Here is a 15,685-nt window from a genome sequence, read left to right as displayed (position 1 = left end):
TACTTTAGCCTGCTGCTTTAGCCTCCACTTTAGCCTGCTGCTTTAGCCTCCACCTTAGCCTCCACTTTAGTCTCCACCTTAGCCTCCACTTTAGCCTACTGCTTTAGTCTCCACTTTAGCCTGTTACTTTAGCCTCCACTTTAGCCTGTTACTTTAGCCTCCACTTTAGCCTGCTGCTTTAGACTCCACTTTAGCCTCCAATTTAGCCTTCTATTTTAGCCTCCACTTTAGCCTACTGCTTTAGCCTCCACTTTAGCCTGTTACTTTAGCCTTCACTTTAGCCTACTGCTTTAGCCTCCACTTTAGCCTCCACTTTAGCCTGTTACTTTAGCCTCCACTTTAGCCTGTTACTTTAGCCTCCACTTTAGCCTCCACTTTAGCCTTCTACTTTAGCCTTCTACTTTAGCCTCCACTTTAGCCTGTTACTTTAACCTCCACTTTAGCCTCCACTTTAGCCTTCTACTTTAGCCTTCACTTTAGCCTCCACTTCAGCCTCCACTTTAGCCTTCTACTTTAGTCTTCTACTTTATAGCCTCCACTTTAGCCTACTGCTTTAGCCTCCACTTTAGCCTCCACTTTAGCCTGTTACTTTAGCCTGCTGCTTTAGCCTCCACTTTAGCCTGCTGCTTTAGCCTCCACTTTAGCCTCCACCTTAGCCTCCACTTTAGTCTCCACCTTAGCCTCCACTTTAGCCTACTGCTTTAGTCTCCACTTTAGCCTGTTACTTTAGCCTCCACTTTAGCCTGTTACTTTAGCCTCCACTTTAGCCTCCACTTTAGCCTTCTACTTTAGCCTTCAATTTAGCCTACTGCTTTAGCCTCCACTTTAGCCTCCACTTTAACCTTCTACTTTAGTCTTCACTTTAGCCTACTGCTTTAGCCTCCACTTTAGCCTGTTACTTTAGCCTCCACTTTAGTCTCCACTTTTCACACTCACAGAGTAGGAGAGTGGGAGTTAATCTCAGCGCCTCTTCCTGCTGTGTCCAGCCCAATTTGAACACTGTTACAGTATGTCTCGGAGTTGGATCTCGTTCTCACACACACAAAAAGTCGTAGTTAATCTCAGCACCACATCCCGCTGTTTGCGGCCCAATCCTGCCACTGCCGTCTCCATGCCCACTCTATCTCCATGGAAACCAGAAAGGGGAATTTTCTACTTTTTTGTCTTTCATATGTGGCCTTGTCCTAGACCAACGGGAATTCACTTCACAACACACACACACATGCAGATACACCACAATCCACACTCACACAAATACACATGTAAAAGTAATGTACGTGCAACAACACAATGTTTGATATCCACAGTTGCGGATACAGTCACACACAGATACACACACATGGAGACACTTGAGAAAGCTGGCTCCAACATCGGCCTGCAAGACTTGTACTAATCTCAGATTTTCCTTCTATGTCTACTGTACTCTTGTTTCTCGCTTTCTCTCACACTCCTCTCTCTCTACAGGTCTTTGGAACAATGGTCAAACCCATACACCACAAACACACAGAGAGACAAAGTGGCCTGTGTCTCTTTCTGGATCAGAACCCAGAACACAGAGAAACACAAAGAAAGCACAGAGAGAGATACAGAGACAAAGACACACACAGTCAAACTCTCTCTCTCACTCTGTCACTCACTCACTCACTCACAGGAGGCCACCACCCAGGCAGTAGGGGAAGAGGGCCAGTTCATACCCAGCACAGCTGCTTGAAGACCTTCATTGAAGCCACCCAAATCACCCTCAACCACCCCAAGGCTTTCCTTTAGGGAGATTATGAAGATTTCAAAATAACTAGCCACAAGTCTACACGCATACACACACACACATGCACACACACGCATACACATAGACATTAACACACACATACACACTAATCTCCACATGGGCAATAGGTCTGACAAATGCCTCCTTTTCTGCGCTGCTGAATAACTGGGATGTTTGACCTGTTACAGTACATGTGTGTTCGTGAGTGCGTCCATGTGTGTGTAGATAGCTGCTCTACTCTGTGCAGGCATGACTTCATCCACATGCTAAACCCACACAGACGCTCCGGCACAGGACCCAGCATTATTACTGGTCCACCCACAGGCTCAGGGCTGAGGAAACCATAGAAACATAATGCCCAGAATGGACAAACTCAAATCTATATGATCTTTCTAGACACAACCAATATGGCCAACAGACAAGTATGTCAATATTACTTGCTGATTGTCTTGACAAGGAACCCTGGATATGGTTGTTCTGCTGTTATGTCCACGGAACATCCATGACTGTTCTGGTATCTCCATTAATTTCTATGAATTAATTGATCAATTTCAAACTGTTCACAACCAGTATGGCTGCCAACACCATGGAAATTTGCTTTGAATTGGAATGTTCATTCTGTTCATTCTAATTCTGTAGGGAAACTCAGCAGCTCATCTCACTTCCCCAAAGACCTTATCATGACCTGATACAGCTCAACTATTTAAAACTAAGAAAGTGGTCGTAGGGTGGAGCAGCATTTTGATATAAACAGGATCCTAAGAGAGGAGATACTGTAGCTAACTAACCAGAGATCAACAACAGACATGTTGGCCAGGGGCCATCTCAATAGTCTGAACAGGCTTTCATACAACTTATGTTGGTCTCCTGGGTGTTCAAATTACCTCCACAAAGCCATAACAAAATCATAGCTATGATTTAAGGAGTTACCGGACCCTAAGGATGAAGTTAAACCCTGAGGGTCCATACATGCAAGATATTCAGTAGAAAGAAAAATGTGTGTTGTCTGATGTACATGAGATGGCATGGTAGTTCCTCTCTGCCACCTAGTGTTCTCTTGAGTTATTACATGAAAACGCAACACCAATGTATACTGGACAAAAATATAAACGCAACATGCAACAATTTCAAGTTCATAGAAGGAAATCAGTCAATGTAAACAAATTCATTAAGCGCTAATCTATGGATTTCACGACTGGGCAGGGGCATAGCCATGGGCACCCATTTGGGAGCAAGATCCACTCACTGGGAAGCCAGACCCAGCCAATCAGAATTAGTTTTTCGGCACAAAAGGATTTTATGACAGACAGAAATACTCCTCAGCACCCCTCCCCCTCCTCAGGCGATCCCGCAGGTGAAGAAGCAGGATGTGGAGTTCCTGGGCTGGCGTGGTTACACGTGGTCTGCAGTTGTAAGGCCAGTTGGATGTACTGCCAAATTCTCTAAAATTACGTTGGAGGTGTCTTGTAGTAGAAAAATGAACAAATAGACATTCCTTCAGTCAGCATGCCAATTGCATGCTCCCTCAAAACTGTGGCATTGTGTTGTGTGACAAAACTGCACATTTTAGAGTGGCCTTTTATTTCCCCCAGCACAATTTGCACCTGTGTAATTAATAATCGTGCTGTTTCATCAGCTTCTTGATATGCCACTCCTGTTATCTTGGCAAAGTTGAAATGCTCACTAACAGGGATGTAAACAAATTTGTGCACAAAATTTGAGCGAAATAAGCTTTTTGTGCATATGGAACATTTCTGGGATCTTTTATTTCAGCTCATGAAACATGGGACCAACACTTTACATGTAGCGTTCATATTTTTGTTCAGTATGAAAACATGACTTTTTTAATGTATCCACATGAATCCAAGTTTCAGTCTTTCCTGTTTTTTTGTATCTCTTTTTGTTGGGAGATTATATCTTTCCATTCCTGAGGCAAAGAACAGTTTATTTAAAATCAGTACAAAATAGCACAGAGAATTCCAAATCATACAAAAAAGTAACACTATAAAAACAACACAGTATGTTCACATGAGTCTGGGATATGAATTTAAAGGTGGTTACTATTTAGCACTTTGTGACATATGCATTTGTGAAATGCACTATACAAATCCAATTTGATTGGTTGATTCATTGATTTGATTGATTGGTTAGTTGATATCAGCCATCAGAGTGAGTTTGCAGTCCCTTGGTATTATGGTATGGCTTACATTACAACACCTTATCCTGGTTCATTTTTCACAGCCACTGGGCAGACAAATAACATCCAAAACAATATCCATCAACAACTACATATCTTTATCCAGCACACCCACAGAGAAAACCTTAGCAAATATATTCAAACGGTAGAAAAATAGAGACACCACAGAGTAAGAGTCACAGGTGCTGTTGGTCTCATAGCTCAACCTTGTCTGTCTGTGAGTCCGAGGCTGATTTGGGTTCAGTTTTAGAGTCCTTGGAAACCTTTTTGACAGGGGCTTTCTCTGCTTTCTTTGTAGCTGGCTTCTGCTCTTTTTTGTCTGTCGCTTTAGGTTTCATTTTGCTTGCTGCATGTTTGACGTTTGTTTTGGCTGCTGGTTGAGCCTTGGCTTTGTCCCCTGCTTTAGCCGCTGTTTTAGTCCTCGCTTTGGCCTTTGATGCGTCGGCTGCTTTGGCTTTCGTTTTGACCGCCTCTTTCAACATAGGTTTTTCACCCTCTTTAGCAATTTGTTTTTCTCCCCGATTCTCTGTCGGCTTCTCATCCTTTTTATCTTCTGGGTTTTCAATGACTGTTTCTGCTGGTTTCTCAGGCTTCTTCTCTGCTGGTTCCTCAGGCTTCTTCTCTGCTGGTTCCTCAGGCTTCTTCTCTGCTGGTTCCTCAGGCTTCTTCTCTGCTGGTTCCTCAGGCTTCTTCTCTGCTGGTTTCTCAGGCTTCTTCTCTGCTGGTTCCTCAGGCTTCTTCTCTGCTGGTTCCTCAGGCTTCTTCTCTGCTGGTTCCTCAGGCTTCTTCTCTGCTGGTTCCTCAGGCTTCTTCTCTGCTGGTTTCTCAGGCTTCTTCTCTGCTGGTTCCTCAGGCTTCTTCTCTGCTGGTTTCTCAGGCTTCTTCTCTGCTGGTTTCTCAGGCTTCTTCTCTGCTGGTTCCTCAGGCTTCTTCTCTGCTGGTTCCTCAGGCTTCTTCTCTGCTGGTTTCTCAGGCTTCTTCTCTGCTGGTTCCTCAGGCTTCTTCTCTGCTGGTTTGTCATCTGGTTTGTCTGCCTGCACCTGTACTGGGGGTGCAGCTTGACCAAGAAGCACAGCCTGGTCAGGAAGTGTGAGCTGTGGCTCTGAGCTCTCTGTCTTTGTCTCTGTGAACTCTGCGTCCGTAGGAGTGGAGAACATCTTCAGCATCTCTTGAGCTTGGATCCGCTCCTGGAGACACACACACACACACACACACACAAATTAGCTAAGACTGAAGCAAGAGAAACTGATTAAATGTAGATGAATCAATAAGTGGAAAGCATTGCTCTCTCCCTCTCTCAGATTAGAAAACAATATATAGCATGATAGAAACAAAGACTATACTTAAATCCAGATGGATTGACTAATAGATATGTTACCTTCTCCTCGTGTTTGGGGTCAAGGGTGAACCACAGGGCCACAGCACACCTCTGTCCCTTAGTGACCGCTCTCACGCCGTGAGGATTCTCCTCCCCAGCCCCAAAACCAACCACACGACCACACTGAGGACGCACCTCCGCCTGGGCAACACAGGGCAGTGACATCAGTCATCAGTCAAGTCAATTAACTTGCACCTTAGAGTAAATCAACTGTTTTTACTCTGCATCCCTCAATCCTTCATCATTGATTAAAACTTACTGTGACAGTTTTGGCATCCAGTTCAGTGAAAATGAAATCTCCTCCTTCAAAGTCATCATTTAGATAGAGGATGGCGCTAAAACACAACAGGAACAAGAGAAGGGTCTTAAAGACAGTGGTGCATGATGAGACTTGCTGCTGATACCTATGTTATAAACATATGCAGTGTGTGTGTGTGTGTGTGTGTGTGTGTGTGTGTGTGTGTGTGTGTGTGTGTGTGTGTGTGTGTGTGTGTACCTGTAGTCTCTGTGTGTGTATGCGGGTGGTTCTTTGATGCACTTGTTGAGCTCAGAGACCAGAAGGCAGTTGTCTGCATGAACCGGGTGACTCAGGTCGTCACGGTCATCCTGCTTCTCTGTACAGACAGAGGAATGGAAACATATCTTACTGTATGTCTATATACTCATACAGACAGGTGGTTAATGTGGGGTTAAATGCCCCATCTTGGATTCGATATACACAACAATACTGTCCCCTGAGGGCCGTCGTAGTGGAGTTTCTCACCGTCGATGGCGGAGCGGCAGACCAGGTGGGAGTAGGAGAAGTAGAGAGGAGAGTCCAGACGGAAGTACGACTCGAGGACCCTACGTACCTTCTCACTCATGTCGAAAAACAGACGGGCACTCTTCAGGGGCACAGTTCCCTCCTGTCCAAACTGTAGAACAGGACAATATCATCAGAAATAGGTGCTTTCTTGTAGACAACTCACTGGTCACTGTACATGGATGCCATTAGGCTGAGGCTTTAGAAAGGTTGGAGATAAAGCTGAGGCTAAGAGATGAAACTAGTTGGGGGTTGGGTTTGGGTGAAGTTGACCATGCTGGTTTAGAGTCAGTGTTGGCAGTGCTGGGCTGGTGGTGTTTTGGTTATGGTTGGGTTATCAGGGCTTTAGTGTGTAGGGTCAGTGATGTACCTTAATAGCCTTGAGGACTGTGATTCCTTGGAAGCTCTCGCTGGGGGAGTGTGGGGAGGGAAGGCCTCGGTACCCATCACCTTTCAGCGCAGCCGCCTGACAGACAAACACACAGCATCAGCACACACAATGACAGAAGCATGCACACAGTTTTAACACACAGACCATCAGAAGCTCACGCTCCAACACACAGTCAACATACACACACACAATAACACACAGACAGATAGTCCTGACCCAGGCTCCCACTCACATTAGAGAGGCGGGTGAGCTCTCTGCACTCGCCCTCCGAGATAAATCCATCCAGTAGAACCCTCTGAGACCCATTCAGCTGCTTAGACGACATGGTAATCTTGATGTCATCAAACAACAGAGGACCACCTGGAAGGGAGACAGGGGGAATTAATATAGAGTGTACAGTCAGAGTGTGCTAGACAGTCCACTGACATTCCCAAAATTCATGCGGTGACCCTCCAAAAAACTATGGACAAAGAATGCTATCAGGAAATCTTACCTTCTCGTACGATCTTGGCAATATCAGTCGACTCCTTATTCTTCTCCTCCACCATAGTTTCAATCTCCTTCATCAGATTCCCAATCTCCTCAGTGATCCTTGCTGCAGTCTCCCTGTCTGCCCTGCAGAGGGCGCCAAAGAAGAGGTTACAAGATAAAACTTTTTTTAATTTAACATTTAACTAGGCAAGTCAGTTAAGAACAAATTCTTATTTTACAATGACGTCCTAACCCTGCCAAACCCTCCCCTAACCCGGACGATGCTGGGTCAGTTGTGCGCCGCCCTATGGGATTCCCGATCACGGCCGGTTGTGATACAGCCCGGGATCAAACCAGGGTCTGTAGTGACGCCTCTAGCACTGAGATGCAGTGCCTTAGACCGCTGCGCCACTCGGGAGCCCAAACATAATGGGGAGCAGATCCTAGTCTGATATTGAGAGCATGCATGTACTAGTGGAGGCTGGTGCACAGGATAATTGTAATGACTTGAATGGAACAGCATGTTTGATACATTTCCATTCATTACATTCCAGCCATTAAAATGAGCCATTCTTCCAATTTCTCCCTCCAGCAGCCTCTTCTAGTCTGTAAGTGTGTGTTTCTCTTACTTCTGCTTCTCTCTCAGTTTGAGGGGCATAATGTCTGCAGGGGTCCAGGAATCCTGCAAAGGAAGGGGAAGGATGTGAGATCACACATGCTAAAACCCACCTGACAGCAGTCCCCTATCAGGGTGATGTCTTGCTGGTAGAAACAGTGAGACACAAGAGAAGATAAGAGACATGGTAACCTACTGGATCAACAAAGGTGATTCCAAACACTTCAAAAGCAAAGTAAAGCAGCTCCTTCTCCAACAGGGACTGCTGAATGTGCTGTTTTACCACCTGGGAGGGAGAAGAGATGGAGAGAAGTGGGTTGGAGGCATGAGGGATAGGTAGGAAGGTGCAGGTTTTGTTTGTTTGTGTGTGTGTGTGTGTGTGTGTGTGTGTACCTGTCTAGCAGGTATGGCTGCAGCCTTGTCCTCTCCCAGCACAGCGGAGTAGTAGGCCAGGTTCTGATTCATTACCTCCTCTTCTGGGTGGAACAGCAGGTAGGTCTTAGCACACTCTATGGCCTGCTCATACTTTTTACCTGAAAAGTATGGGGGGGGGGGGGGGGGGGTGAGAGAAAGAGAGACATCAAACAGACAGACGAGCAGACAGCCAGGCAGAGGACACGTTGATTTGTGAAAGCAAATCACCCTGATTCTAAAAAGGCATGTAGGTGCAGAGTGAATAGGGACTGAGACTCACTGTTGTAGTAGGAGAACTGTAGGTAGTTGAAGTGGGAAGGGAGGAAATCCTCAAATGGCTTGTCCTTTCCTGCGGTGGAGGCTAGCTCCACAGAACAGCTCTGCTTACAGTTCAGAATCTGCATGTAGTGGTCTGACAGTGACATGGGCAGACACAAGAGTACAAGGTTGAAGCTTTTATCCAAAATGTTAGCATGGTGTTCTTTTGGGATTTAGTCTGTCTTAACACCTGTCATGGACTGGAAGAGGTCAGCACTGTACTCCATGTAGTTGTATCCGTCGTAGTCGTAAGCTCCTTCGCAGAGCGCCCGGCACTCCTGGTCCGCGCTGAAGTACTCTTCTACCGCTGCCTCAAAGTGGTCGATGGCCAGACCGAACGAGTCTGAGCTGTAGTACCGCTTCCCTGCAAGAAACTCTGCCTGGGAGATAGAGGAAAGAGCAAAGCAGGGAGTCAGCAGCCCAGCCACATTCTAATTCAACCCGTTGACCCTACCTAACCTGGTGCCAATAAGGTCCCTTGCCCCTTTCCCTGTCCCATATGCTTGGCAGTTCCAAGTAGGCAAATTGTTAAGTGGTTACAGTCTGACTATGTGCAGTTCCAAATGTTGTAAATGGTATATAGCTGGTCCATTGTTCTTGGGATAACTGATACATTGTCACTAGAATAACTGGTGCATAGTTACCGTTATAACAGGTGCATTGTCACTGGGATAATGGGTGCATTACTGGGGATCAGTGGTGTCAGTCTCACCATGTGAGGCCAGGCCTCCAGGTCTTTAAAGTCTTCCTCCTGTACTCCGGACATCATCCTGTAGTAGTCCAGGTTCTGCCTCATCTCCATGTGGTCTGGGTTGGCCAGGAAAAATGTGTTGGCCGCTGCCACAGCCTTATCCAGCTTATTGATCTACATAAGGAAGAGAGATATTTAGTGAACAAATCATTAATACAGCATACTGTATCTGTATAAACCTTATACACATTGTGACTCCAAAGGCTTCCCTAAATGCTCCACTTCTCAGAAGTATTTTACAAGACCCCCTGGAATGGTGTAAGAAATGTGTGAGCTGCAATCACCAACATGCTGTTTTCGGAAACTAGTCAATCTCCTATTTAATATAGTAAGTAGTCTTCAATCAGGGGCCATATGTCTATTTTATAGTTGGTTTAACTTAAAGGCCCAGTTCAGTCAACAAATAATAATAATTCTGGGAGTTTCCATAGAATGCCAGCAAAAAAAGCCTCCATTTACATGTTGCTTATGAGTGCATTATAATTGTAATTTAAGGCTTGTATGAATGTCCTGCTTAACATAATGTTTGTCATCATCACAAATCAACTGCATTATACATAAAAACATAATCAACTTTGTCTTCAACCAGTAAAATGGCTCTTCGATTGCCTTTGCTACAGCCAATGACGTTAGCAGTCTAGCTAACAATTGCTGCGTCCAAAATAGGTCATCTTAGCGACTGCAAATATAATCAAATATAATCTTAGCGACTGCAAATATAATCAAATATAATCTTAGCGACTGCAAATATAATCAAATATAATCTTAGCGACTGCAAATATAATCAAATATAATCTTAGCGACTGCAAATATAATCTTAGCGACTGCAAATATAATCAAATATAATCTTAGCGACTGCAAATATAATCAAATATAATCTTAGCGACTGCAAATATAATCAAATATAATCTTAGCGACTGCAATAATACCAACATGTAAGCGTATAAGAACGCAAAAGGTGTTTTTGTTTAGAAGTAATAATTATGTTAACGTACGCTATATTAAATGGGGGCAGATGGGATGGCAGTCTTTCTGCATCCTTGATTTGCACACACCCATACCTGACAAAGTCAGTAAGTGGTGTACAGAAACAAACTACTATAACAGCGAGACCCCACTCAGAACACTCACAGTCATAATTATTCCTTGAGAAATTGCTCTTTGCTAAGAAGCTATTTTTTTTTCTTTTTCACAATTTTAATGGATAACATTCACAGTAAGGTATTTAATTGTTATCCAGAAATGATTTAATATTGAGTTAAAAACGACTGCATTGGAGCCAATATGTAAGCCATAAGGCCTACATATTTTTTCCCAGATCTATTGAAATTCGTAAACAGGCTATGAATATGACCTTTGACATTCAGGAACATCTTATAGGCTACATGTATTTACTTAATTTATAGGGCCAACTACTCTTATTACAACGTAATAACCATTTTATAAACAGACAACACAAATAAATATATACATGTGTCATGTTCGTCATAATGATCGGACCAAGGCGCAGCGTGGTAAGCGTACATTCTTCTTTATTATAAGAACGAACACTGAACAAACGAACAAAATAACAAAACGAACCGTGAAGCTAATATGAGTAGTGCAGACAGGCAACTAAACATAGAACAAGAACCCACAAACACAAAAGGGAAAATGGCCACCTAAATATAATCCCCAATCAGAAACAACGATTAACAGCTGCCTCTGATTGGGAACCATATCAGGCCACCATAGACATAAATACCTAGACCTACAAGACAATTCCAAAACTAGCATACCCACCCTCGTCACACCCTGACCTAACCAAAATATAAAGAAAACAGAGATATTAAAGGTCAGAGCGTGACAACATGACTATTCTGTCAAAAGTTGAATAAATTCTTGAATGGCACAGTAGCATGCATGAGATCTACAGCGCATGTTGATGACAAGCCCCAAAATCGAGAAGAATCCAGTGTAGGACGTAAATTGTCTACACAGCTAGACTCCACCTAGAGACGTGGCACGGCCGGCTTGGCTTGGGGGGTTGGGGAAAACAGAGCACTTATAGTGAACGACTTGCTTCTTAGTGTTAGTTTAAATGAAATTGGACAAAATAAAAAGTGACATTGCTCTTATATTGACATGCAAGTGTGGTTGATAAATGTGCATGGTAGACCACTTCAAAAAGTGCAATAAGATGACGCAGGCGAATCTTATCCACAACATTGAATAGGCTACTACTACTGGCTGTATTTGTTTCAAGCCTATACAATGTCTGAACATTTATTATGCAAATAACCTATATTGTCGACTCTTTTCACGATGAAAGATATGAACATGTATTATGCATAGGACCCATTTGATCGACAATTTTTACCTTGAAGTATGCGACTTGCAGATAATTGTAAGGGGTTCTCTTCTTAAACTCGAGGTCCACATCTTCAGTGATTTTATGGATAGTTGGTGGTCCAATTTTATCACTTTCACAGGTATTTACACAATCAGCCCTTTTCATAATTTTTTGAAAAAAAACAAGATCTTCCACAGAACCAGCGCCTGGTATTGTCAAAACTATGCTGGATAAAGGCTCTCCGAAAGCGCTCTGGTTTGCACAAATTATCCGGCAATGCGCCTTCACCCTGCGTATCGCAGCCTTGTTCCGAAGCGCCCGCTCCATGTTCAGGATGACGGTCATCCAGTCACCCTTGTAGTATGCTTCTACCGCTGTGTCGAACAGCAGATCATACGGCTCGAGAATAACATTACTACTGAGCTGCACATCAGAAAGGCCATAAGAGATGAGGCAAACGACTAAAATCGCTAAACCCAACCGGCACTCCATTCTGGAAAATGGGGCCTCTACGTGGGATGGTAAGCTGGAAAAGAGCACTCGTCGGTAGAGAGGGGAACTGGAAGTTTATCCGGGGCTGCAAACTTCTGTCGGGGGTGGAGTTAACGCAGAGCCGCTGAGCTGAACAGCCCAGGGCGCACAGCGCCCCTGTTCATTCTGCAGCAGCAGCTGCAAGACAACATCCAGGTCCAGTAGAAAAATAATAAATTGCTCATATCCAATTGCTTGACTTCACTATTACAGTGTGATAACATCGCAGAAGAAAAATAGGCACAGAGTCTCACAACAATTTTGGTGTAGGTCACGGTTTCCCAAATGGCAGCCAATTATTATATCTATTTTTTTATTTAACCTTTATTTAACTAGGCAAGCCAGTTAAGAACACATTCTTATTTACAATGACGGCCCACACCGGCCAAACCTGGACGACGCTGGGCCAATTGTGCGCCGCCCTGTGGGACTCCCAATCACTGCCGGTTGTGATACAGCCTCTATCTGTCCCAAAACATTTTCATTGTTGGATATACAAGACTGTAAAAACACCAGGAATTCAGCTCCAAGTGATTTTAATTTTGGAAATCTGTTCCCACACATAGTTCTAATAGAGAGACATGTGATCGTATACAAATGTAAGCAGGGTTTGAAATTATTATGTTTTATTCAAATATTATATCTGTTGGCTTTAAATGGCAGAATATCTAATGTCAAAATGAATATTCTGCCATGGCTGAATTTCTGTAATTCAATGCTTTCCATGTCTCCCCCTTCTGGCTTTTGGGATAAAATTCATAGTGCAGTTACAAAATTCATATGGCAAGGTAAGCAATCCCAGATAAAATTAATTAAAAGGTAGGAAAGGGGAAGATGAAGAAGCTGAGGAAGTTCTTCACCCTACTCTGCTGATGATCATTTTTCTCTGCTCATACAAGAGTAATAAAGTATTTGGTTTTAAATATACTTAAGTATCAAAAGAAAATGTAAAACATTTTTTAACTGGGCAAGTCAGTTAAGAACCAATTCTTATTTTCAATGACGGCCTAGGAACAGTGGGTTAACTGCCTGTTCAGGGGCAGAACGACAGACGGTGCTGTCAGCTCAGGGATTTGAACTTGCAACCTTCCGGATGCTAGTCCACCACTCTAACCACTAGGCTACCCAAGTATCAAAAGTAAAAGTATACATAATTTCAAATTGCTTATATATTTAACAAACCAAATGGCACAATTGTATTTTATTTGTTTAGTACACTAATTTGGAGAAAAAAAATATTTTAATTCTGATTTATCAGGGGGTTCTGCAGCACCCTCAGCACCCCTACTTCCCACAGCTATTACTATCCGTCCCAAACCTTAAATACGTAGTATTTCAAAGCACTAGCATTTCGCCTCATTCTAAATTGGTTTATACACGATTATTCCGCCCCCTGGTTGAGTAAAGAGATAAATATGGTGTCTCCTATTGCCATGGAAGAGGTTGTCTTCACGGATATATTTTAGAATAAGGCTGTAACGTAACAAAATGTGGAAAAAGTCAAGGCGTCTGAATACTTTCCGAATGCACTGTACGCATGTATAAGACATATAACCACTTTTTGTCAGTGGGCATTGCATATACTCACTTCTTAATCCCTATTGATGCATATCAAAGTAGTGTAGTGTCGGTATAAGCCTTATCAATTCTGTAGTACAATAGAGAAATCATACACAAAGTAGCCTACACAATCGCAAAGCACATGAAATATATTGTGTTGTTATCTACCCTTACCAACTGGGGCGGCCCATCAGGAAGTCCAGGATCCAGTTGCAGAGGGAGGTGTTTAGTCCCAGGTTCCTTAGCTTATTGATGAGCTTTGTGGGCACTATGGTGTTGAATGTTGAGCTGTAGTCAATGAACAACATTCTCACATAGGTGTTCCTTTTGTCCAGGTGGGAAAGGGCAGTGTGGAGTGCAATAGAGATTGCTTCATCTGTGGATCTGCTGGGGTGGTATGCAAATTGGAGTGGGTCTAGGGTTTCTGGGATAATGATGTTGATGTGAGCCCTGACCAACCTTTCAAAGCACTTCATGGCTACAGACGTGAGTGCTACGGGTTGATAGTCATTTAGGCAGGTTGCCTTAGTGTTCTTGGGCACAGGCACTATGGTGGTCTGCTTAAAACATGTTGGTATTACAGACTTGGACAGGAAGAGGTTGAAAATGTCAGTGAAGACACTTGCCAGTTTGTCAGCTCATGCTCGCAGTACACATCCTGGTGATCCGTCTGGCCCTGCAGCCTTGTGAATGTTGACCTGTTTAACTTCTTATGGCTGGGGGGCAGTATTGAGTAGCTTGGATGAATAAGGTGCCCAGAGTAAACTGCCTGCTACTCAGGCCCAGATATGCATGTTATTAGTAGATTTGGAAAGAACACACTCTGAAGTTTCTAAAACTGTTAGAATTATTTCTGTTATACTAGCAGACCTCATATGGCAGGCAAAAACCTGGGAAAAAATCCAACCAGGAAGTGGGAAATCTGAGGTTTGTAGGTTTTCAAGTCTTTGCCTATCCAAGATACAGTGTAAATGTGGTCCGTCCTAAGGCTTCCACTAGATGTCAACAGTCTTTAGAACCTTGTTTCAGGCTTCTACTGTGAAGGGGGAGCAAATAAGAGCTGTTTGACTAAGGGGTCTGGCAGAATGCCATGAGATAAATCACACGCGCGGCCGTGAGAGCGAGCTGCGTTCCCTTTCATTTCTAAAGACAAAGGAATTGTCCAGTTGGAACATTATTGAAGATTTATGATAAAAACATCCTAAAGATTGATTCTATACATCGTTTGACATGTTTGTATGAACTGTAATATAACTTTTGACTTTTTGTCTGGACCTAGTGCTCGCGCCTTGTGAATTTGGATTTGTGAACTAAACGCGTGAACAAAAAGGAGGTATTTGGACATAAATGATGGACTTTATCGAACAAAACAAACATTTATTTTGGAACTGGGATTCCTGGGATTGCATTGCGATGAAGATCAAAGGTAAGTGAATATTTATAATGCTATTTCTGACTTCTGTTGACTCCACAACATGGCGGGTATCTGTATAGCTTGTTTGGTCTCTGAGCGCTGTACAAAGATTATTTCATGGTGTGCTTTCGCTCTAAAGCTTTTTTGAAATCTGACACAGCGGTTGCATTAAGGAGAAGTATATCTTTAATTTCATGCATAACACTTGTATTTTCATCAACATTTATGATGAGAATTTCTGTAAATTGATGTGACTGCAAAATCACCAGATGTTTTGGAAGTGAAACATTACTTAACATAACGCGCCAATGTAAACTGAGATTTTTTTGATATAAATATGAACTTTATCGAACAAAACATACATGTATTGTGTAACATGAAGTCCTATGAGTGCCATCTGATGAAGATCATCAAAGGTTAGTGATTGTCTCGAAGTGAGCATAGAAGTAGTTTAGCTCGTCTGGTAGGCTCGTGCCACTGGGCAGCTCTCAGTTGTGTTTCCCTTTGTAGTCTAATGGTTTGCAAGCTGTGCGTCAGAGCCGGTGTTGTTCGATTTGATCCTGTATTGATGCTTTGCCTGTTTGATGGTTCGTTGGAGGGCAGCGGGATTTCTTATAAGCTTCTTGGTTAGAGTCCTGCTTCTTGAAACTGGCAACTCTAGCCTTTAGCTTAGTGCGGATGTTGCCTGTAATCCATGGATTCTGGTTGAGCTACGGTCACTGTGGGGACAACGTCATCGATGCAC

At 43.3% G+C, this 15,685-nt stretch overlaps 1 protein-coding gene across 1 annotated transcript; it reads right to left on the bottom strand.

Moving 5' to 3' along the window:
• Positions 1 to 3,497: 3,497 nt before the first annotated feature.
• On the bottom strand, positions 3,498 to 12,349 carry p3h1 (prolyl 3-hydroxylase 1). Its single transcript, XM_036950436.2, has 15 exons — positions 11,463 to 12,349; positions 9,065 to 9,217; positions 8,543 to 8,732; positions 8,315 to 8,446; positions 8,014 to 8,153; positions 7,817 to 7,906; positions 7,634 to 7,686; positions 7,027 to 7,148; positions 6,766 to 6,893; positions 6,513 to 6,608; positions 6,104 to 6,254; positions 5,837 to 5,954; positions 5,600 to 5,675; positions 5,341 to 5,481; positions 3,498 to 5,149 (listed from the first exon to the last, which is right to left on the bottom strand). The coding sequence occupies exons 1-15, from the start codon at positions 11,925 to 11,927 to the stop codon at positions 4,157 to 4,159; spliced, it is 3,048 nt and encodes a 1,015-aa protein (XP_036806331.2). The 5' UTR covers positions 11,928 to 12,349; the 3' UTR covers positions 3,498 to 4,156.
• Between the last annotated feature and the right edge of the window lie 3,336 nt (positions 12,350 to 15,685).

Source organism: Oncorhynchus mykiss, chromosome 17 (genome assembly GCF_057628025.1).
Source record: "Oncorhynchus mykiss isolate SJ-2025 chromosome 17, ASM5762802v1, whole genome shotgun sequence".
Taxonomy (NCBI): domain Eukaryota; kingdom Metazoa; phylum Chordata; class Actinopteri; order Salmoniformes; family Salmonidae; genus Oncorhynchus; species Oncorhynchus mykiss.
This window is presented reverse-complemented; position numbering and strand designations above follow the sequence as displayed.